The sequence below is a fragment of the Eucyclogobius newberryi genome, unplaced genomic scaffold (assembly GCF_026437365.1).
Source record: "Eucyclogobius newberryi isolate DKJ021-1_F unplaced genomic scaffold, fEucNew1.0.hap1 SCAF_18, whole genome shotgun sequence".
NCBI classification, from domain to species: domain Eukaryota; kingdom Metazoa; phylum Chordata; class Actinopteri; order Gobiiformes; family Gobiidae; genus Eucyclogobius; species Eucyclogobius newberryi.
In genome coordinates, this window is record NW_027315812.1 from 14,697,803 (window position 1) to 14,722,308 (window position 24,506).

At 38.9% G+C, this 24,506-nt stretch overlaps 1 protein-coding gene across 3 annotated transcripts in view; it reads left to right on the forward strand.

Moving 5' to 3' along the window:
* ctnnd2a (catenin (cadherin-associated protein), delta 2a) overlaps positions 1–24,506 on the forward strand; it is a 233,044-nt gene that overhangs the window by 95,881 nt on the left and 112,657 nt on the right. For all 3 annotated transcript variants that reach the window (XM_072450621.1, XM_072450624.1, XM_072450622.1), the window contains exons 4-11: positions 3,487–3,521; positions 4,661–4,765; positions 7,166–7,341; positions 10,910–10,964; positions 11,621–11,819; positions 13,301–13,415; positions 14,183–14,315; positions 16,766–16,939. In XM_072450621.1, coding sequence (XP_072306722.1) covers positions 3,487–3,521; positions 4,661–4,765; positions 7,166–7,341; positions 10,910–10,964; positions 11,621–11,819; positions 13,301–13,415; positions 14,183–14,315; positions 16,766–16,939 — 992 coding nt within the window. The remainder of the gene's footprint in view (positions 1–3,486; positions 3,522–4,660; positions 4,766–7,165; positions 7,342–10,909; positions 10,965–11,620; positions 11,820–13,300; positions 13,416–14,182; positions 14,316–16,765; positions 16,940–24,506) is intronic.

Genomic DNA, 24,506 nt, shown 5'->3' on the forward strand with positions numbered 1-24,506 from the left:
TAACTTTACTTCAATGGAAAAACTGGGATCAACTACAGACACAAAATATGGGAAATTGAGGTGGTTTTGTCAAATGAAAAGCACATGAGTGATATCACAGGCTGGTTTAAACACATTTACTAATGTTTTTTTTTTTTTAGACAAATCCTGATTTTCAGGTTTTACATATATTACATACTTACATACCACAAATTATACTTTTTGTGAAGCTCAAATACAATTTTGAAGCTAGGAACTTGTATTATTCTTTATTTTTTCAGGTTTTTTTTTTGCAAACTAAATTACATTTCTACCCAGGGTTATTTTTTGTTATAAAGACTGAAGTCAGTTTATAATTTAAAATCTATCTTGGTCTATTTAATTTTCCATTCTCGCCTCCATTCAACATTTGATGACAGAGAGACAGTGTAGGAAGTCCAGTCATTTATGCTCTTGTATTTTAAAATAGGACATTCAGATATTTGTTTAGAAGTACAAGGGGTAGTAGTAATGTTCTTTCTGTTTGTTTGTTTGTTTTATTTGTTTGTTTGTTTGTTTGTTTGTGTGGTTGCAGTGGAAGTAGTCTCAGTTGAAATATAGGTTGTAATATTAGTTCTGCATACAATATACAATATTAGACTTGCTGTTGTGACCGATAACTCATATTTGCTGATACCAGTATCTAGATTTTAAAATCTGCTGTTTTTTGTATTGGTAAAATCATACCTATTATAGAACTCATCCCTAGTGCTAGTACTTGTATGTTTGAAGAACGTATACCATGTGGTTGATATTGATAAAGACATCAATATTTGGTTATATATAATATTATGGCCTTGCAACAAAAGTGCTTGTTCTTATGGGCGGTAACATTTACCATGGACAAACTAAAGTGTAGAAATCTCACTTTTTACGTCCGCTAGTCTCTTTATTTTAAACATTTTCTATTTTGTACATTTTCCAAACAAAAACTGCAAAATGTTGGACTTTTTATCCATCTCCCACCAGTGTTCATTGTCTCTCCTGTCTGCTCACATATGCCCAGTTGCCATTGACAGCGGGGCAGTGGTTTTAAAGTGTCTCTTTAAGCACTTAGTGTGACTGCGAGTCTGTGAGGAGCTGTGGCACTGCATGCAAGAGGGTGCAATGCTGTGGAATAATGCAGTGCTTTTCCCAGTCCCTCATCCGTGACATTGTGGGTCTTTTCGTCACTCCTTCTCCAAGTCCACTTCCCTGGAAACTCTGACAGAGACACACTGATATCTCTGACACCGTTTGCATCATCAGACAGATTTACAACTGTCTCAAGTTTTACCACAAAAGGATTGGGCCGTCAGTCTGGCGACTTGTTCCCAAACCGTGGAGCAAGACAAGAAGATTATTATAAGTTGAAGTTTTGATTTCCAAGCATATTTGAAGGATACTGATTAAGAGATTAACAAAAAGAAACATGTTTATTGCCTTAAGTACATTGCCAAGCTTATTGCTGTTCTTATGCATCATATTCTCCTGATATTAGCACAGTTTCCATCTCACAAACCTCCTTTTTGTCTGACTTTGGCCTACATTCAAGGTCACTCCTACATTGGACATTTAGTTAAAATGGCCCCTGAGTGAGAACTTCAACTGGTTCAAACTATTTGTGTTGAAATAGCATGTTGTTAAATCACATCTTTTTTGGTATAACTTTAAAAACATTACATTTTCTCCTTCTCAAGGCCGGCTGTGCCCTAAATCTAATCTGGTCCACCTAGTTTAGAATATACACTATGCAGCTACAGTTTATCTTTGTGATTTTGTCTTAATTTATGTTGCAAACAATGTCGACTGGCTTTTATGACAGGATTATTGTAACAGTAAAACACTCGGAAACGTTTGCCATATCAACTTCGATCAAAATACTGCATGATCGTATTTCCTCTCAGGTAGTCGGATTTCTCATTAATCCTGCTCTGTTGCAGAGCTGTGATTTTGCGCTGCATATTAAAGGCCTTTAAGTAAAACAGAATCAGAGGAAGCAGCATCTGGAGGCGAAGATAAACAAAAGTCATGCCTAAATGTCAAGCGTATCCAAGTTTATTCTGCAGATGAGCATATTTGATTTGTAAGGAAGTAGCATCTGTTCTGGTGTTTTCTTTGGATTTCTTATGACTCTGGGTATTTTTCTCTCTCCATAAATTGGGTTGGCACTGACGGTAGCACACCTGTAATGCGGCTTACGATAAATATGCAGTATGAATTCACTTTGCAATCGGTTGTTTATCTAAAGTTTTTATTGTTTTGGTTTTGTTATTAGTTCACGTTTCACTGGCACAAACTTGGACTGGATTTCGGTTTCGACGGTTCAGATTTGCATTTATCTCTTTTCAGGGGTCAGGACTTTGAGACTGGACTTGAAACATTAAACAACAGAAGTGGACTGAAATATCTGCTTGTGAACTTAACTTTGATGTATTTTAATATGAAAGTAAAACTGGCAACACCAGTTTTACTTTCATATTAAAACACATCAAAGTTTTTCCAATTTTTTCAATTTTATTAGTTTCCATTCGTAAATCTTTGAGTAAATACGGACATGAAACTATCACAGTTGCATTTCTTTACAAAATAATCAATTCATTTTGTCCTTGCTTCTGGAAATTGCACCACACTCAACACGTCCTTGGTTTTGACCTGTTTTTTGTGATTCAGACTTTTGTAACTTCCGCTCCAGTTTGTAATAACAATCATTTCAACTTCACTTTGGTGATTCAGATTTCAATTTCAAAGTCCTTGATCGTGACTGATGAAAATAAACTACAGCCTCGTCCATTAAGTGTTATACTCTTTTCAGACATAAAATAAAATCCTTTAACACTGATTCTTTAGAAACTTGCAAAATAGATTTATTCACTCTGATACATTATGGCTATTTAGAGCGGCCTCCTTTCTGGTTTTCATTACACGGAGTCAAGCATACAAAAGGACGGATAAACATATGTAAATGTATTCTCCAATTCACAGATACTTCAGCTAGAGTGTACATAAAATAGCCCTTCAAGGCATTTTAGACACTAATGGATCAATAGTAACAAGATGCACATGCACAGGCCCTGACAGACATTCAATTAAGAAGTTTGTGGAATAACAAGCAGACTAAATAGCATAACCCCAGACAGCCTGTTAATGGTTTGAATCAAGGATAATCAGTCCAGATATGTAACAGCGAGAGTGCCTGGGTCTGCATTGATCACACACGGCTCAATACTCGCCACGCATTTATCAGTCGCTTTTTAGATTTTTTGCTTTATTTTCATCCACCTGTCGATAACGTGTCAAGTGAAAGTGTGCAAGGCACCTGCGGACATAAATGAACAATTATTTGCGGTAACAACAGTGGATTTTAAAGTATTGTAAGTTTAGTTTTAACTGCACTCGTAGTTGAAATATTTAGAATGCGTCGTCATTAAGGAAAGGCGTGGTTATAATGTATGTTCTAACATTGTTCCTATTGACTTTCTTTTGCAGTTCTTCAGATGAACAGTACCGCTGGAATGCACAAGGTAATTTTATAAAAAAAAATTCTCACCATAAAACTATAAAAAACTCATTACATCTGAAAAGTGCTACTCGATTTGTAATTTCATTTTCTATATACGTTTGAAAGTAGGATTCTGCTCAGAGTGCACTTTTAAAAAACTCCAGGAGCATTTATATTTGAGAGACTGAAATATGAACTTATGAACTAATAAAATAATCTCATGGATTCTAAACTACAATCACGACCAGATTACCAGTCACAATATAAAATCTTGGTGTTTATTGTTTATACGATTATTGTGAGAAGAATGATCACAATGTAATCATTTTTCATTACTGACACTAACATTCTAATACATTATTGTTCCAATTTTACAGTAATTTATTAATGTTAAAGCATGATACTAAATTACCAGGGAATTACCTTTTAAATCATATGACATCCTCTCATTGGCGACCAGGTCATGGACGATCATGACCCAGACGAACAGAATAGCAGATGATTGTCTCTATGCATTCCTAAACTTTAAGATATCACAAAATAATGTGAAACTATCATGAAATAATGGGATAGTATCATGTTAAAGCGTTAAACTGAAGAAATATAGATATTTTATTTAAGCACCATTGGCAGCTCTACGCCTCCATCCAATAGTATCATAGTATGTTGTATTTGTGATATAAACAAACACATTAAAAGCACAGCACATTTTTGGAGTACATATTGCATTGGAATAACTTATAAAATAGTGTAAAATAGTCATGATTATTAGCTTTCAGTTCTCACGATTATATTCTGACCTGAATAATCACAGTTATTGAATTACCAAATAATCTTGACCGCCCTTAACGCCAATGAAAACCATTGTGAAGCTCAACCCTTGAATTGTTTTTTGACAAATAAATGCTTGCTCCTTTAGTTTAAAAATCTGTCTGCAAAACTTTTGACAAGATCTTGGTAAAGGGTGTATTTGGTTTGCGTTTGGATTGACAGGCTGGACATATTGTTTCAGATTTATTTTGCACCTGCTCTGATCCTGTGCATTCATCTGTAATAGACACATTCAGGAAGAAAGAATCTGAGAAACAGCACAGACATTTGTCCTAATTCACATGTTGTCGTGTTTGCTGTCTTTGTGAGCATCTTTCGTTTCCTCTACAGCAGATGGCCAGAAGGATATCGAGGATGAGCTGACCACAGGCCTTGAGCTGGTGGATTCTTGCATTCGTTCCCTACAAGAATCTGGCATTCTGGACAGTGCAGATCGTAAGCACAACGCAACCATCTTCGTTTACACACAATTAAAGCAGATTTCGACTGTGTTAGTGGGAACTGGGACAACAAACATGCATTGGATATTGGATTTTTTTAATCTAAATCAGATGCTGTTTTTCATTTTTCCTTGATGTGATGTTTTTGTTGGTTAGTGAGGTATAATATGTTCACAGTTAACAGTAAAACCTCCATGTTTTACTGAAATCGGAATAAGTGTGAGCAGAATAATCAAAACACCCCACTTTGCACCAAATCCCACATGGATCTTAGACAGTTTATGTCAGGACAAGCTGCCAATATTATAATTAGTCGTACAATAACGTGCCAGCGCTTTATTCCTAGAGTCCATTTAAAGTGATTTGCAGCTCTTCATGGCAGAGTGTTGCGATACTTCAAGTAAATCAAAGGTGGGAGTGGCATACAGGCTGTTTGTATGGCTACTTGCTAAATGCGCCTGGCATTTTCATTGCAGGTCACTGGTTTGGAAGACTGCATTCCTATTTTCACTTATTGTCCGCTGACCTTTTTGATAGTTGATATTGCTTTAATGGATGGCATTTCAGAGGTGGCCATGCACATCAATCTGCTCAACTTGACACTAGTTTTTATTTTTTTTACTTTTTTATACCTGTTAAAGCACAATTAGGTTTAGCTGTGTACTATATATCTTTTTTTTCATCTCTTTAACATAATATAAATAAATAATAAGTGCATATCCTCTGTGGTTTGCTGTTTTACAAATGGGATTCTAATTTGTGTGGATGCTTGTTGTAGTTTTCATCTGAATGAGGCACAAACATCCAAGCACAAAATGCATACAAACAGCCTTCTCAACTGGAATATTTTCAAATTCAAAGTTTCACCACAGACCTATTGACCCACAACCTTTACAGCATTGTCTAGCCAATGTAGAGTGTCTTTGTACTCATTTAAAGTTCAATTTAAAGGTCTTCAATTTTGATTAAAGATTTTCCCCTTGCATTATAACGTATGGATTGAGCTTTTATGATCAAAGTCCAACACATTTTTTTTTCTAAACAGCCAGACTAATTATTAAGGTGATGTCGTGTTCCTTTAGTGTCAACATAATGTGACGTCTAGAGCTGGCTGTTCTCATATGCGTAGACACATTTCCACTTGATGACTTTCCCGTCACAGACTCTGGTGTTACATCATACGCTGTGACTGATACCGTTTAGCCAGGACTGTGCAACAAACACTACAATTGACGATGAAATTTGGAGCCCACTGAGTGTGTAACTGAAAGTGCTGATTAATAATTCATAAAAAGCAAGCAAGGAAGAGAAAGATGAGTCTTTAGTGAGGGCGAGAAGCAGAGGAGTGGATCCTGGTTCACAGCGTTAAGACTCATAGTTTGAAAAGGATTGTGGGAGAGTGTGGGGGGTATTGATATATGGAGATGAATTGCAAGGAGCATTTGTTGCATAGGATTTTGGCTAACACACAGATGAGCTCTGGTTTAGGTATCTTCCCTACGTTTAAGGATGAGGATTTTAAAGTTAGACACAGTGGCCGTGGTTTGCTGCTCCTCTGCTGCATCTGTAAAAACAGGAATATTATGTATTCAGTAAAGGAAAGAGGGTAAAAGTGGCAACTTTATCAAATATTTATGCATCGCCAAGAGCATAGGTCATAGACCTAACTGCCCTTCAATAAAAGTAAATCGCACAAACACCCTCTCACACGCATCTGACCAATATAACTGCACATTCACTCAGCTGCTGCTGCATAATAGTGGAACGTATTGCACCCAAAAGTCCTTTCCAGACTTCACGATGTAGTTAAGTTTTTTGCAAATGGAGTTAAACTTAAAAGCTTATGCGTGTATACTAAGTCGTATCAAATAAACTGGATTATTATATATTAATCATCTTCCTCAATAAATTGCTAAATACTTACTATAGTTCAGTGTTAATGCTTACATATTGATCAAATCAAGCATAACAAAGATTACAGCATTACAGCCACAACATCAACTTTTTGGAGACAGTACTTTATTTGTCAGTTGTTTAGTTCATTACAACTTTTATCTGCTCAAGCTCTGCCATCCTCCGACTCTCCATCTCCCTCCTATACTCTCCATATTCCTCTGCTCCTCTTTCGTTCTGCTAATAAATTATGTATGCCATCTCCAACTCGGAGTGCTGCACTGCTGCACTATCTGCTCTAAATTGCCGCTCTCTCTCTCCCATTTTCCTCTCAATCGTTCCCTCGTCTTCGCTCACTGTTAATCTGTCCTCCTTTCTCCTCGCGTCAACTTACTCTTTTGTGTCTTTTTTTTAACATACTCTTTCAAATATTGACAAACTAAACTCATCGCTCGTCTCTCTCCCTCCTTTGCCTGTCCGCCCCCAACTCTTTCTGCTATAGGACCAGCTCTTCTTTCCCAGAGTTCCTTGCAGCTCAACTCCACTCCGGAGGCTTCGCTCCAGTACTCTGCCAGCTACCATAGCAACCAGACCCTCACCCTCAGTGACAACATCTCCTCCGCAGCAGCTCTTCAGCGCAGCGGGCAGGTCGGGGGAGCCGTTCACAGCTACAACCAGGTAAGAACCATCAATATGTGTACAAGTGATGGAGAACGCTGGTAAAATAATACTGGGCGAAGTTGGGTCAATAAAACTTGAATGGCTTTCAATCTTTGGAGTACTTGAGAAGACTGTTTTTGCAATACCTGTTTCCTTTCCCACAAGCTTGAGCAAATACTTGTAGACATAGTTTTTAGTTTTTCTGAAAACTAAATGAGGTTAGCACCGACTGCCCCGTATACTGTATAAATAAACTTTGGTATTCGAGTCTATAACGTCAGTCACATATTCTAGAGTTAGTATGTCATTTGGGAATCTGTGCACTCGTATAAAATGCATGAAGAATCCTTGAGCAACTTTATTGTTTTGTGGATGTTTCCAAAGTTTTAAAATAAGCTGTGCAATGTTGTTGTTCCTTTCTTGTTTTAGCTTTACATATTTGCTTAATGCATAGGTAAAACATTTATCTGGGACTAAATCTTTCACTGTACTTACTTTATTACATTGTCCTTGTTTTCAATTAGACTTTGGTGTCTGCATTTAATGGGCGTTTGACAGACATAAGCATGTTATGTTTGTCTAACCTGTAGTTTGAGCATGTCCAGCAGTAAAAATGTAACAACTGTCTTTGCAAACACTTCTGCCTTCACATATAGTCCATTCTCTGACACTTAACATCATTTAAAAACAAAATATTTGGAGATCAGAATACAGGAAATCCTATGTATGAAAGTCATTTGTAGTTTCATATTTCTGCTGTTGCCTGTGTTGCCCTCTACTCCTCCCTCTCTTCCTCCTCTGTCCCATCCTCTCTCCTCATCATCTCTGTCTGTGCGTGCGTGTGTGCGTGTGTGTGTGTGTGTGTGTGTGTGTGGCGCTGATGTTTTTGGCTTGTCACTGTAATGGGGCCAGCGTTGTCAGCAGCAGGGCTCGTTGTTCATGAAAAGCCCTCTACACAGGCCACTGGTGCTGACAGCCAGGTGCACACCACATACATGGACAATTCATGTTATTTTTGGCATTCATTATAAGAGCTTTATGTATTGCAATCGGGTCTGTCTTTCACTTGATGCAAAAACATGCAATCATTTAAGTAAATAGACCTGTGTCAAACAATTGTAATGTTGATTTATTCTTAATTACAAAAACATTGGACATGAGGGCCAAGTTGTTTATGTTGTAATTTGGGGTTTTGGTTCTCAAGATGATTATTTGATCAGAAAGCTGAATGAGCCTCACATGATTCTCATTTCAGGTGCCAGATCCTGTGTGATTAAATCCAGTTGGTTCAAACCTAAAAGATCTGGCTCTGATCTGAAGCCTCACTACCTAAACCTGTAACCTAAAAGGAGAGGTGGCTTGATTCCCAAAAACTACATTCATGGTCTAAATAACATCTAAACCAACATAAACCCCGATACTAATTGATACAAAAACGAGCATTGAAAGATACTCATTTGAAGTATCAATACTGAAAACATTTAAGAAATGTTGACCTTTCTGTGTTTTGATTAATAGTGTTGGTTATATTGAAGAATGTATTATTATGCCTCAAAAATTACAATCTACTATATGAAAATACTTTTGAATTTATATCTGTGTTATCGATTCTGTATACAGTAGTGAGCATATCCCTTGTATCAAAATTAAGTTTGAGATTTTCCTATTGTGACGACACAAATGATTGGTTTGTTGATATGGATTTTTTACCTTTTAAAAGAGAAGATTTTTTGTTTAACATTTCTAATCACTATTTGAATTGTTTCAAATGTTTTATCTTTCTGAAACCCATGAATATTGTGCATCCTGAACAATGACTATTAAGTAACGAGTTTGAAGACATTTGAGAAAGTGGCATCAGCATGTGTGTAAATGTGTCCATGGTTCCACTCCTGGGGGTATTTATAAACTCGAGAGGACCTGCTTTGATAATGCATGACTACATGGCACCTCCAACATCTCAGTGTTTTACTGGAGGGACACGCAGCTCCATTCAGGGTCTCTGACTGGGACAGAATAAGCTCTCTGCCCCACACACAGCGTCAGGAGTCCCGCGTTTTAGTTAAATCGGCCAGCAATTCATCTACGCTCATGATTTATTTAGCTGTTGAATAGTGCGTCCATCTATCCATCCTTTTACATCTTTTCTTCTTCCCTTCATGGCTCTTTATGTCCATTTATGTTTCACTTTGTATCTTGATGGCTCTAGCACAGCTGCAGTGTTCAATGCATAAAGCATTAATAGGCTTCTCAGACTTTTTTGTGCCTGGAGTCTCATCTCTTGGCTTCATAACCTACTAAACCAACACAGTGGGGCCTCTTTAAAGGGATTTTATGGAGCAGACTGTTATGAAAAGAGCCTTGACTGTTTTAATGTTGTACTTTCTAATAACCCTTGTCACCTCGCACTAAAACAAGATGATTGTATTGTGTGATGTTTGTTTACCGTGGGCAGAATTAAACTTAACAATACAATTAGGGAATCTTTTAAAGTTGTCTTGACCTTTACATTGAAGTAAACGCAAGCCATGCTAATACACAATTAGTTTTGCAAAGAAATATGATGTAAAGGTTTGAATCTATTTGCATGAATATATAAATAATCTGCAGTAGACTGGCTTTACTTCGTTCATGCTTTGTTTGTCTGTTTATTTCTTGTTTTATACTTCACACTCATGTACATATGTAGACTATACTAAATACATATCATACGTTGTTTGTATTTCATGAAGATAGAATTTCCCTTTTTCAGAAGGTTTGTGTCATTCTTTTCAATAAGCCTGTGGTAACATGCAACATCTGACATCATAAATCATCTTTACCTTAAACAGAATTCAATCATAAAAACACACATTTGTATTGAGTATGTTGACTCAAAGTTGACTGTTTCAGTGTAAACTCTGTTAGTCAATCACCTTTTGTCAGCTTCAACATGAGGTTAAATATGTCTTGATGATCCGCTGGCATATGCTCTCTTCCTTGTCTCCGGAGACTAGATTATATTAGGATTGAGCTGCATGTGATGGGTTGAAGGCACACTTTGTAACAGTTATTTTGCCTCACAAACTGGCACATTTTCCTTCCGTAAGAACTCACTGCATATTTCAGTATAATAAATGAGCTCGGATTTGCATTTCTTTCTACTTATCTATTTTTAATCTTGCCTCAAATTAAAACAACTCAAGACTGATGGTTTGTGCTCATAACACACAAAGAGAAGATGATTTTAAAAACCTTAAATCAATACGAGCGATCAATGTGCCAATGGCGTCTTTTGGAATGTGGCCATCATTTATTTACACTTTCACTATAAAACTGTGAGGTTGGAAGTGGTGGTAGATTTCAGACTTTACTGGTGAAGTAGGTTGTGAACAAGATACAAACCAGTAGAGCTCCAGGACTCTATGATCTGCCTTTGATTTTCTGTTGGGATTTCATTACAAGTTTGCCTGGTTTCATCCATGACTCCTCCAAGCCTTGACTCAATTCATTGTGCGTAACAACTTTGAAGACCCTTACTTTATATTCTCTTTTATCCCATTTCTTGCTCCTAACGCTGCCTCTCTCCCTCTCTCGCTGCCTTCAGGTGACGTCAAGTCGTGCAGCCCAACAGCAACAATCACAATCTGGGGCAGGGTCAGGTAAGAACTACCATTTTTGTGTTTCAATGTTTGTCTTAAACTCATCTGTGACTGACTGACATGCGTTTGATTTGGGTAAACTGTATATTCGACTCTTTGCTAGAGTTCCTTTTGGATATTTTTGTTCTTTCCTAAGATTATATCACACAGTTTTCTACATGTTGCCAAAAACATTGAAACACTCAAATTGCTAAGCCCTGTCGGCATCAGGGATTTCGTATTAGTTGTAATAGTGTTATGACCTTCTTTGCTACAGCTAATCAGCGTTGTATGTCAAAACAACAGGCCAATTAGCACATCTACGTGAGCTTTGTTGTGTTTGTTTTGCTCTTCATAAATCTTGTCTCTGTATTTTACTTTTGCCATGTGCATCAACTAAAGCACAGTCATTTGATTTTCCAATACAAACAATGATGTTAGAACATTTGACCCAAAAATATTTTACTTTAATATTGTAGTATTGACCCTAAAATGTTGAGCTTTGTATTTACAATTATATTCAGGTGGCTTTGAGGTATGGATCAAATGCAGAGGACAAATTTCCCTTTGGGGGAACCTTAACCTTTGGGTCCATGGGTGAAAGAATGAAAAGATAAAAGTGTATAATATAATATAATATAATAACAACCAAATATTGATGTTTCGGTGTGGTTCAGGTATTTATTACTCCAGCTCAACTCTGCCTGCCCAGCGTGTCAGCTCCCCTCTCACAGGGGGAGGGTCAGGGTCCGGTTCCCCGAGTAAGCTCCAGCGCCTGGGATCATCCTCAGACACGCAAGGCTACTCGACCACTCAGCGCCTGCCCTCCTCCCCCATCAAGCAGTCTCCCGCCAACCGTCTGGCCAAGTCTTACAGGTACCAGCATTGTGTTTTTAAAAGCCATATTGATTTCATATTCTGCTCCCGCTATGAGGAGTCATAGTCTGATCCAGCTGAATTACATTTATAGGATTAGGAACAATACACTATCCAATAAAGTAATCCAGCCACACGTCGCCCTGAGCCAGTAAAAGGGTTCGATCAGAGAGAGCAACTGGAAGAATAGCTTGTAAATGTTCAAAGGATGTGCATTCATTAATAGATGATTCATTGTGTCAATGGCAAAAAGGGAGAAAAATGCATATAATAAAGATATTATATTACTACATAGAATATGTATCGTTCATATTTTTTAATTTCATATAAAACATTTTCTTCAATAACGTGTCATGTTGGATAAGGCTGTTGATCCATCAGTTTAGGCCTGTGAATACTAGAACTGAAATATTTCCCCTAAAACGCCTGACTGAAGTTATAAGTGGGAACAGGCGCTGGAAAATCACATTTCAAATCCAACTTAGATTTTCTTTGGTAAATATATGAAGGAGTGAAGCTTCTATTGGAGACAGTAGATTTGTGGGTTTTGACAATTCCTTTTTCAAAGTTAAAGCCAATTTAATTAAAAATGAGATTTAGGGACTTTTAATAAAGTAAGAAAGTTCATGTCGAATGCCTATTAATGTTTTTTTTTTTTTTTTCATTTGTGCAGTATTTGACTCAGAATGGTTGATTTGACTGAGAATAAATTGGTTTCTTTTTATATTTTACCTTCACAGGAGCTCGATTGTTATTTTTTAACAGATGGTGGACAAAATTAAATAAATACAGAAAATGTCAATTGGGTCTGTATAGAGGGTTTTAACTGAAGTTGAAGGTGGTATGGACGATTTTTTTCAGCAAATTTTGTATCATATTTCCTCGTGGCGTGGATAAATCATTTGTCCTGCCAAGTATCAATCATAAAACGCACCTACCGCTCACCTGCAGCCGTGTGCGGTTCCTCCTCACGTTTCCGCGTGTCTAAGCGCGTGGATCTATCATAATATAGTTCCCTCAGTGTACGGGGCAAAATAAAGACGGAGAAAGACAGTTCGAGCTGACGCAGAAGTGGACAGAAATCTACAGGAGACGAGCGATGCGATGCGCTCCGTTGCGCTGATAAACAAACGCACGTGTGTGTTGTATCAGTCCGCACGGGGGAGTGCGCATGCGCACTTCCACTTGCGTTCTCAAATCACCGAAAAATCGTCCATACCGCCTTTAAGTGAAGCCGCTGGGGGACCTCTTGGAGTATATTTACAGGCAAAGTGCTTTATTCAAAAACACAATATTTACACTTTGTTTGTGCCATTTCCAGGTAATTCCTGCTTTCCTCTGCACATAGCATGTTTCGGAGTCAGTATATAGGCCGGTTAACAAGTATTTTATTAGTAATTTGTTGATATTTATTTCAACAATTGATTGAATTAACATGTTGCAGCCCTAATGATGGATTCATTTTTTCACTTGTTTGACAGCACCTCAGTGGACGTGACATCAGCGGGCGGGTGCCCCCTGAGGGTGGCTTCTCCTCCCTCCAACTCACCTGTAGCAGGGGGAGGGGCCAGCGCATCATCGTCCCCTCTTCATCAGGTAACCAAAAATATGTGCTCTATTTAGATTCCCCCGCCCTTTTTTTTAATCCAAATCCTTCTGCAGGCTTGTATTGGGCACACATGTTTCTGAAATCAATAAAAACAATTGACTCATAGAACAACATCCATGAAGCATTATTGAGTTTAAATTGGGAAATATTTGGGGATGTTAATGCTTTATCTGTTCAGACAAAACAGCTATAGTGGATTCTAGATGTTGTGTTCCTGTTCAGCACTTAAACTGGAACTGATTCACCAAGCTGCAGAAATAGTGCTTCTCAAAATTAACCTTATAATGCTAATATTTGTTATCATACATTTTGATATATTTTGAAAGTTTTGTATCATGAATGATTTCGTAGACAGCCAACAAAAAGATAGAAACCATGGCAGACGTAATAGAATTGTCCCACATAACAATTCAAACTCAAATGTGTCCATTTTCAAATTGAGCCCAAATGTGATTTATACTTTTTTGTCCAGTATGATGTTAGCCCAGTCAGTGATTATCAGTGCACTTTGTGTCATCCATCTTTTTTGTGAGGGCCTTTTTTGCTGCCGCCAGGAGGATGCTCCAGATGTCTATTTAGTATTCAAGCATTAAAATCCCACTATGAGGACGTGTTGTTAAATAATGAGTATAAGTATTATTATTCATGGTTTTATGTTGCACCTTAACGCCGAAGCAAGGTCCAATGTTTGCAAACTTTGTTCAATGACAATGGAAATAAACCTTTCTCTGATTCTGAAAACCTGTCTTTCCAGATGAGTTCAGGCATAGGAAGCTATGCCACTTTGTCTCCTAAACGGCTGGCAGCTCACCACGCCTCTGACCAGTACAAGATTTCCCACGAGCTCTACGCTACGGCCACACTGCAGCGGCCTGGGAGTCTGGCAGGTGGGAATGCACACACGCACACACACACACACACACACACACACCGTTACGCGTACCGTGAGATGGAAGGATTTTTATATTACCGGTATTCAGTTTTGCTGAGGGTTATCTTGGAAAATGTGCATTGTGTCTGTTCTTGTACCTTACATTTTCTTCACATGGCTTTTGATAACCCACAATAACCCTTTAAAACCTATATTTATCCAAGAAAGACGCATTGAGATTATGAATGACTTTTTCAAGGTTGTGCTGGTCAAGACAGCAGCACAGACCAGTCAAAACATCAACACAAGTTTAGAAAGCACAACAATGTGTGACCTAAAAACATTCATTTTCCAACCCTTTCTGCATTAAACCTGTTGTAGACCTATTGTAATGTGTTAATTTGAGTAGAAGCAAGCCCATTAACCATAAGGGTGTGCAAATTACTGAAAAAATGGGTGAATAGATGCAAACATTTTATTCAAGCAAAATGAAAGGGCTAAACATGATTTCTTGTACTGTGGAAACCAAGATGAAATATTTAGAACAGTTAGCATTGATCAAAGTCAGAGGAAGTCTTTTGTAGCTTGTAGTAACTGATTGATTAGCCCTTTAAACTTGCAGTTGTATTGATGCAGAACATGACCTTCACGCTTCACCCCCAGGAGTTTAGCTGTGATCTTAAAGCTTCGCCCGGGGTTCCACTGCAGTGTGCGAATGAGCAGAGAAGTCTATGACAGAACAGGATGTCCCAAAGGAAAATATCTCTAAGAGCTGTACTGTAATTACCTAGTCTAGCTCACATTTACTGTGTTTGCTCTTGATTTTGAGAGCTACAGCAAGTTCTCAAACAGTGCCAACAGGGACAATTATTCAGGGATATAATGAGTCAATTGTTTCATTATAGGCAGGAGGCCAAACTCACTCAGGAATGAGGATAGTGCAGCTCCAGTGTGCAGTCCATTTGGAAAGATAGCAGATAAGAGCTCTGAAGCACCCTCTTTACGCTTCGAGTAAAATAAAAATAGCCATGAAACCAAAATTTGTTAGTTATGTAAGGGCTGAGTGAATGATGCCTAGTTGACTAAAATAGTTCTTCTTTGGAGATATTTTTAACCAAAGGTTTAAACTACAAAAGAGTGATGTGGGCAAAATGCTTCACTACTTTGCAAAAAATAAAACCCACACAATTAATTATTCTTTTTGGAGATGTGCTGTTTTATACACAATGAAAACGAGTGTGCCATGGGAGGCAGACTTTGTTTATACATTTTATTCAAACTTAACCATCTCGGGAAAGCTATCTTGTGCTGTCTAGTCACTGTTTATCATGTCTCCGCTCTCTAAAAGAAAGAGGTCAGTGTGTCCACTACGGGGCCCCTGTGAGCGCTGAAAAGCCCCAAAGTGAACAGGAGGCAAAAAGACATCAAGATTCAATGATTGAGAAAAAGTAGCGTAGATGAGTCATACAAATAACGGTGTGAATAAGGTTAGGATGCACAGATACAAGTGTTTCAATTGAGAAGAATAAACAAATAAAATGAAAGTGGGTTCACTTCTCCATAGATCTGACCTGTAACTTGTCCCGGTGGCATAATTTGCTTGTCTCCATGGAGATAGCTTAGTGCAATACTGTGAAACATTCCTGGCAAAGACATATTCATGAAAAGAAGCTGGAGAATGTTATATAGTACACCTTTAACCTGCAATAATGAAGCAAGCCACTGATTTCTAATATCAAACAACACCTGGAGACGTGGTTCAATCTTAAAACTTCTCAGATGCATTGCTCTCGTTTTAACCCTACTTTTTCCAAACAGTGGTGTAGCCTTGGCCTTGCAGAAAGCCGGCCTCACATGCATTGATTTCTGATAAGATCCGACGGGTTGAAGGGTTTTAGAGCGTGTTAAGTTGATGGTGGATACACGCTGAGCTTAGAATGACTCTTGAAGCACTGCACTTTTTACCCCTTTGTCTGAACATAGTAAATTGTAAGCACGCCACTATCACTACTGGACAAGAACTAACGTCTTATGATACCTTAGCTTGACACCTTGACTTGGCGTCTGTGTCACCTTAAATGTTTATATTGTCCCTATTTAATTTGGATTCTCTCCTTAGGTCCCTGTATCATACATAGACTGCTCTACACCGCTGTAATGTCATTGCTTTCTCACCCTGGATCTGGGACTGTTGCCAACACAGAGCAAAGGGGATAGACGACATCTCATTATTTTAGAGCTGACGACCAGCATTGTTTTCCACTGGGATTCTACAAAGAGACATTGTGGCAGCTCTCTCTTTTACTCTCATGCTGTCCATTATGCTTCTACATTTTATTTAGTTTTCTGCCTTGATATTTTGATGCAGACAGGAAAATAATTGGATTTCACAATATTTCACTTTCCAAGCCTGTCCTAGATTACCCTTCCAATCATTGATCAGACTTATCCCATTGTTTCCTCCAGGTTCTCGTGGCTCTTACAGCAGTCAACACAGTCAGGAGCCTCTTCGGCCTTTAGGCTCCCCAGAACACCACATAGACCCCATCTATGAAGAGCGTGTGTACCACAACAAAGGGCCTATGAGGAGTCTGAGCCAGAGCCAGGGGCCTGACTCTGGCCCCTACCGCAACAATACAGGTAAGGCTTCATATGTCTTTCAAGCTATACTGAGAGTTACATACCAACATTTGTTACGCTATCTTATTATTTTTTTAGTTCAACTCCCTATTTGATGTGGATTTGAGTAGGAATTAGGGACCTGAAACACACTCCGGGGACTTTTTTAGCTTCTGCTCAGGGAAAGGTACTTTTTAGTCAGGAACCTTCTGGTGACAAAAGTACATATACATAGTATAAACACTTTTGCTGTGTGAATGCAATCAAGGGAGACTGGGGGTTCCTCTGACTAAATAGGGACTCAGGGGATTATAGAGTCTTAGTTCTCGGCACTGTTACGTGCAAAAAATACATAAAATATGCAACTGTCGACCCGCATTTGACTTAGGCCCAATTCCAATTCTACCCTTTAGCCCTTCGCCTTAGTCTTACACCTCATTTTGCGTGTTCAGGAGAGACAAATGGGTGTGTCATAATTCTTTAGCAGTGAGGGATAGTGCAAGTCAAAGGGCTACACAAACAAATCCAGATGCACACTTCAGGCAAAGGAGGAGTTTCACTACAACAAACTCACAGAAGTAACTACCGGTAATAAGCACTTGTTTTTATAAAGTTATACAATTGCTCATCAGTCTGCTGAAGTTTGACAGTTTTTATTTGCTGTGATCCACTGCAATCTGCAAATGTATGTTTCGCATCATCATCTCTTCAGGAACTTTCACCACAGCGCACACCTTAGTCCACATGTTCTGCTCCACTGGACTATAAATGTGATCCAACAGAGTGATAGACCTAAGTTCCGCGGTACGGGACATGTGATGTACGATATATGTGATGTACGGGACATGTGATGTACGATACATGTGATGTACGGGACATTTGATGTACGATACATGTGATGTACGGGACATTTGATGTACGATACATGTGATGTACGATACATGTGATGTACGGACATTTAATGTACGATACATGTGATGTACGGGACATTTGATGTACGATACATGTGATGTACGGGACATGTGATGTACGATACATGTGATGTACGGGACATGTGATGCACGGGACATGTGATGTACGGGACATGTGATGTACGGGACATTTGATGTACGATACATGTGATGTACGGGACATGTGATGTACGAGACATGTGATGCACGGGACATGTGATGTACGGGACATGTGATGTACGATACATGTGATGTACGGGACATGTGATGCACGGGACATGTGATGTACGGGACATGTGATGTACGGGACATGTGATGTACGGGACATGTGATGTACGATACATGTGATGTACGGGACATGTGATGTACGGGACATGTGATGTACGATACATGTGATGTACGGGACATGTGATGTACGGGACATGAGATGTACGGGACATGTGATGAACGGGACATGTGATGCACGGGACATGTGATGTACGGGACATGTGATGTACGATGCATGTAATGTACGGGACATGTGATGTACGATACATGTGATGTACGGGACATGTGATGCACGGGACATGTGATGTACGGGACATGTGATGTACGATACATGTGATGTACGGGACATGTGATGTACGGGACATGTGATGCACGGGACATGTGATGTACGGGACATGTGATGTACGATACATGTGATGTACGGGACATGTGATGTACGGGACATGTGATGTACGGGACATGTGATGCACGGAACATGTGATGTACGAGACATGTGATGTACGAGACATGTGATGTACGGGACATGTGATGCACGGAACATGTGATGTACGAGACATGTGATGTACGAGACATGTGATGTACGGGACATGTGATGTACGGGACATGTGATGTACGGGACATGTGATGTACGGGACATGTGATGTACGGGACATGTGATGTACGATACATGTGATGTACGGGACATGTGATGTACGGGACATGTGATGTACGATACATGTGATGTACGATACATGTGATGTACGGGACATGTGATGCACGGAACATGTGATGTACGGGACATGTGATGTACGAGACATGTGATGTACGGGACATGTGATGTACGGGACATGTGATGTACGATACATGTGATGTACGGGACATGTGATGCACGGGACATGTGATGTACGAGACATGTGATGTACGGGACATGTGATGCACGATACATGTGATGTACGGGACATGTGATGCACGGGACATGTGATGTACGGGACATGTGATGTACGGGACATGTGATGCACGGGACATGTGATGCACGATACATGTGATGTACGGGACATGTGATGCACGGGACATGTGATGCACGGGACATGTGATGTACGGGACATGTGATGTACGATACATGTGATGTACGGGACATGTGATGTACGGGACATGTGATGTAGAGCAGGGAGACAGCCTCTCTCTACCCGCTGTGGGGCCACTGTGTGCCCGGGGTCTGCAGCGGTCTAAGCGAGAGAGGCAGCGATCCAACACAGACGCACACACAGAGGAGACATAGCGATGAAGCAGAGATGGAGCCCACTGACCCCTCTCGCTCTGGACACGGACTATTTGAGCCACTCCCCTCGGGCAGGAGGCTACGGTCCATTTGGACCAGAACACTCGCCACTAGAACAGTTTCTTTCCCGTTGAACACTACCTGTCACTTTGATAAGCACGTCGTCAACTTATCCATTTGCACTGCTTATTTTCAATATAATAGATACAAAATTTACAAAGTCTATGTTTAAAACACACAAATAAAAGCATTCTATAACTACAGCATCAGTCTGCAGAAGTCCACAAGCATTGTTTACTTATCAATATAGTAATCACCATTATATAGGTTAATTGATTAGACATAATAATAATGCCACATATTTCTTGCCTTGCTTTAAATGAAAAATTACCAGAGAACCGAACGAGGGTTGTCTGATCTCCGAGGGCTATGGGGTGGGGATACAGGTATATGAGGATTGGGATTGGGCCTAAAATACTTACAAAAATGGACTGGATCACTTGGATTCACTTTATGTGATTTGTCTGGGAGCGCTCTGCAGCAGAAGCTATTGAAGCACATTTGTGAGTTTGGGGTCATTGCCTTTGCTTTTTGTTAACTTGTGAAATCACGGGCAATGCATACGCTGATAAGATTGACTTTGCTTGCAGGAATAAATCAAATATAATAAACCACACGTACTATATTAAGCCAGGATCCAATGTTATCTACACTTTACCCTCCATTGTGTTTGCTTTTAAAGGCGCGCAGATGAAAAGCAATGCAGTAACAGAAACAAAACTTAAATTGGATTATATTGGATACAATTACTGCAATACCTCCACTTGTTTACACTTATCTTTTAGGTTATTGATTATACTACATTTTCGGGTAAATGTGCTCCAAAATACTGGAATGCTTCTCTCTTTCAGTCTCAAATTAGCATACAAAATAACTGTAATAAATCTCCTGTGCTAAGACTTCAAATGTAAAGGTATTGCTGTAGGCTTAAGGTTGTGAATAACATGTGCCTTGAAAGGGGATTGTCTAATATTGCACAAATTGAAAGCACATAATGGACTGATAAGCACTGTGCTGACATGGCGAGTGTGAGTCATTAATTATGTCATAGTGGCTTTTCTTGGCATTGGCAGGCCTGTATTATTGGTTAATTAAGTTGGCAGGGATCAATATAATTAAAACTATAAGTCATTCCTTTGATGAACACAGCACAAAGATGTTTATGTAACTATTTCACTTTATAATCTGAAAGGTTACCACATGACGCTCTTTATGTGATGCACTGCTAATTTAAAGCCAATTTAAGACAAGCACTCGCTGTAAAATGAACGCGCTTGTGGACCATGTAACATCACATTACTTAATCGAGCACTTAACTATGAAAAAGGCTGTCGTGTTGCAACAAAAGCAATTTAAGTGGCTGCTATAATTGTACACACGCTGGTTTTATAAATGCTGTAATTGTGACCCAGTTATGGAGGACCAGGTTGAACAAATGTTGGACAGAGTAAATATGTGACTGACCGTGGCTAAACCAGTTACATGTCTACCCGGAGACATTTTGTGTTATTCACTCAAAATGTTATTCTGAAAGTGTGAATTCAAAGCTTTCCAATGATGTCTCACTCATGTAGATCTGATAATATTTGAGTAAGTTGTGGTCATTTGAATGTATACAACTATGAACACAATATCTTATCCTGTTTAGTGTCTTGAGGGAAGGATAAGTAAACAAAATGATGCAGCACAGCCTCTTGTCACAACATGTTTTCATCCATGCATGTTTTTAATATAGCATTTGGGATAGTATAATCTTTTTCTTTGTTTTCTTAGTTTTGCCCCCATAAATTGTTGAATCAAATAAATAGCTGGACTGACTGATTTTGAAACATTGGCTGAAAAGGGACATTTTTGGCTAAATCAACCTTGTAATCGCTTTTAACCACTTTATTACAGTGTTTCCTCATCATTATCTTACTCAAATGTGCTTTTGCAGTTTTAAACAGGAAGTCAATGGTCCTGTTTCTAACATCAAGCCATATGAATGAATGAAAGTATGCAAATTGAATCATAATAATGAAACATAATATTAAGAATAAACTCACCCCTTTTTTTAGTCTAATATTTATACTAAAATACTTCATCAGGGACCGTTTACAACAAATTTAAATGTGTTTTTAGTTAAGGTTAAATAACGTAGTAGATATCCATCCACATAAACATTAATCCGCAGAAAGAAGGTACAGTACCAGTGTTTTACGTTGGCATGCCTTCGATGTCATGTGCGTTTTGGATCACAAAACCCTCAAATTCACAACATTACCCCACATTTGTGTATAACAGTTGTTAATAATTGCACATCAAAGCCTATGGAGCTGCTCTATTCAATACAACATTTCCTTCTGCACTTGGCCGCTGCACGGCCCAGTAGCATTTAGCTTGAACTCCTGAGTGTCTTCAGCCTCTGCATCCAGGCTGATATGCAGTGTTGGATTAAACCAGGCCAACGCCCCAGAGGACTGCAGGTTAATGCGGCCTATTTCAAGCGATTATTCCAGCATGGTCACAGCGTCTCCAAACACAACCCGGCAATGAGGAATCACAGCGAGAAAAAACCTGGGGAGAATATTAATACTAGTAGTACAAATCTGTGTTTACCGCTGTGAAACTACTGTCAGTGCAAAATACTACTCAAATGCAACACAAGTAGGCAAGGCAAGGCAAGTTTATTTGTAGAGCACATTTCATACACAAGGCAATTCAAAGTGCTTCACACAGCAGGAAAAATGCATCACAAAGAATCACAAATCACAAAGAAATGACAGAAACAGAAATGCAATAAAATTAACTAATTAAAAACAATTTAAGTCATAAAAGAGAAGAGTGCAAAGAAAAATCCTTTCAGTCATAGTAAACAAATATGAGCAAAAGTGATGACCGCTTCTAATTGCTATTTACTAATACTTTTACTACTACGACGACTGTACTATTGCTAATACTGCTAACGCTATATTGCTCCTTCTTTCCACTTGCTGCTGATGTGATTTTAGGACTGTGTCTCCCTCCTGAAAAATAAGAAATAAATAAATACAAATACTGAGGTAAATTTCTAGTAGTAATATTTTGTGACAGTCCACTAAAGATTTGGCACATGGGATTAGTTTTGGCAGACAAAGATGTTCTTATTCCACTCTCTTTTTAATCCCTAGCCTAATTCTTGTATTTTTTAATTTCTCCGTTAACATCCTTCTCTCCTCGTTCCTCCTTGACCTACTCCACTGTGGTTTCCTTGTGCCTGCTCCAGCTTTTCTCCCACCATTTCTCTCTCACATTCTCCTCCTAATGTCACCAAAGCTGGGCTAAATTAATGGCACTGGGCGGTAGGAATTACAGCAGCTCTGAAAGATGTGGCACTTTTTCTTTTTAATAGCGTAACATCAGGTTGAGCATGTGGCTCAGGAGGTGACAGGGCGAATGGTTAGATTCACTGCAATGGCTATTTGTCAGAGGCACTGGCTAGCCTTATCTGAGCTATCTCTGTTGATAAGGAGCGTTATTTAGTCTAACAATGTGCAGTATGTTTTTAAGCCTGTCTCGAAATCCTTGAAACAACATCTATTCCAAAAAAACCTTTTATAATAAGCAATATAGTAACTGAGTATTGCACATATGGTAGATAGTGCTAGTGTTGCATATCTAGATGGCAAGATGAGTCTGCAAGGAACTCCGATTTGGGATTACAGTGCTGGCAGTTACACCGTGTAAATGGTGTTGTGAAGTGGAATCTACAGCAGCTTGTTGGTGCTATATTATACTGTCTCCAGATACTTACTACAGTACAGTATACGTTGTTGACATGAGGATGAATTTTCAGCAGTGGAGGCTTGAAAGTGACACCTAATCAAGTGGTTGAAGGAAAGGGGAAAGGCTGAGGAAAGTGGCTTTGATATGATGTGTCTAAATGCAAAGGGAGTTCAGCAACTACAGAAAATATTGATTTAATCTATATTCTACACATGTGTTATTTAATCTATTGTTTTTTAAAATTGTCATTGAAATATGGCCTTAAAATCTCAACTTTAAAGGTCCCATAACATGCAAAATCGACTTTTCAGAGCTTTTAACCTTCTTACATTGCTATTTGTGCTTCATATATGTACCCAGAGTGTTTTTTGATTGATTCCCGCAGTATTTAGCTATATTACAGACTCTCTCCTTTCCTCGAATCTCCAAACTGACGGGCGGTGGATGCAAGACCGCGTCATAACCACAGGCACGCGTCACCATCCATTTAGTCTCAAAGTAGACTCTTTCTCACTCACTCGCGCGGAGCGGTGCACCGCGGAGCAGACAGCTGTGGGGCACACACGCTCTGAGACTACGTCACGGGTTGGGCGGGGGAGCCAGATCACTCTTCGCAAGGGTGGGGGCGAATATCAAACCAAGCCGTCTGCATTTCTGGGTTGGTGAGGGGGTCCAAGGTCTGGGTGATATTTCTTAACTATTATGTTAAGGGTGTTGCACAACACTTATTATTATCAATTATACACTTAGGATAGACTACGAAACGTGAAAAAAAGCATGTTATGGCACCTTTAAGTAAAGTGGAGAAGTTTGCTTGTATGCAACTTGTTTTCTATTGGTACATTACATTTTAGGTTTAGTCCCATTTAATTGCTTTAAATGTTGCTATTTTGAGATTTTGATGTTTTTATGGAACAGAGCGGCAATTCAGGGCCATTATCTGTAAAAGTCTAAATTCACCATCACCCACTGTAGTAAAATGAATCCAATTTAATCTTTAAATCATAACTTTGCCCTCAGATCTTCAAACTATATGTGTGGACAATAAAGGATTATCTTATACTCTTTCCAAGCAACTACTTTCAAAGCAAAACCAAAATCCTGACATTACCAAGGTCCAATCAAACAAAGAACCGAATCATGTAATATTATTCAAACAAGGAAATAATCTAAATTTAAAGCAGCATATCTATCTAACATATAATTTTTTGAAACCACTCTCTTTTTCACGTTAGAAATGGTGAAATTATACGTTTTGTGCTATTCTAAGCCAAACAGACCCCCGTCTGCAACGCTTTGGTTGATAAAC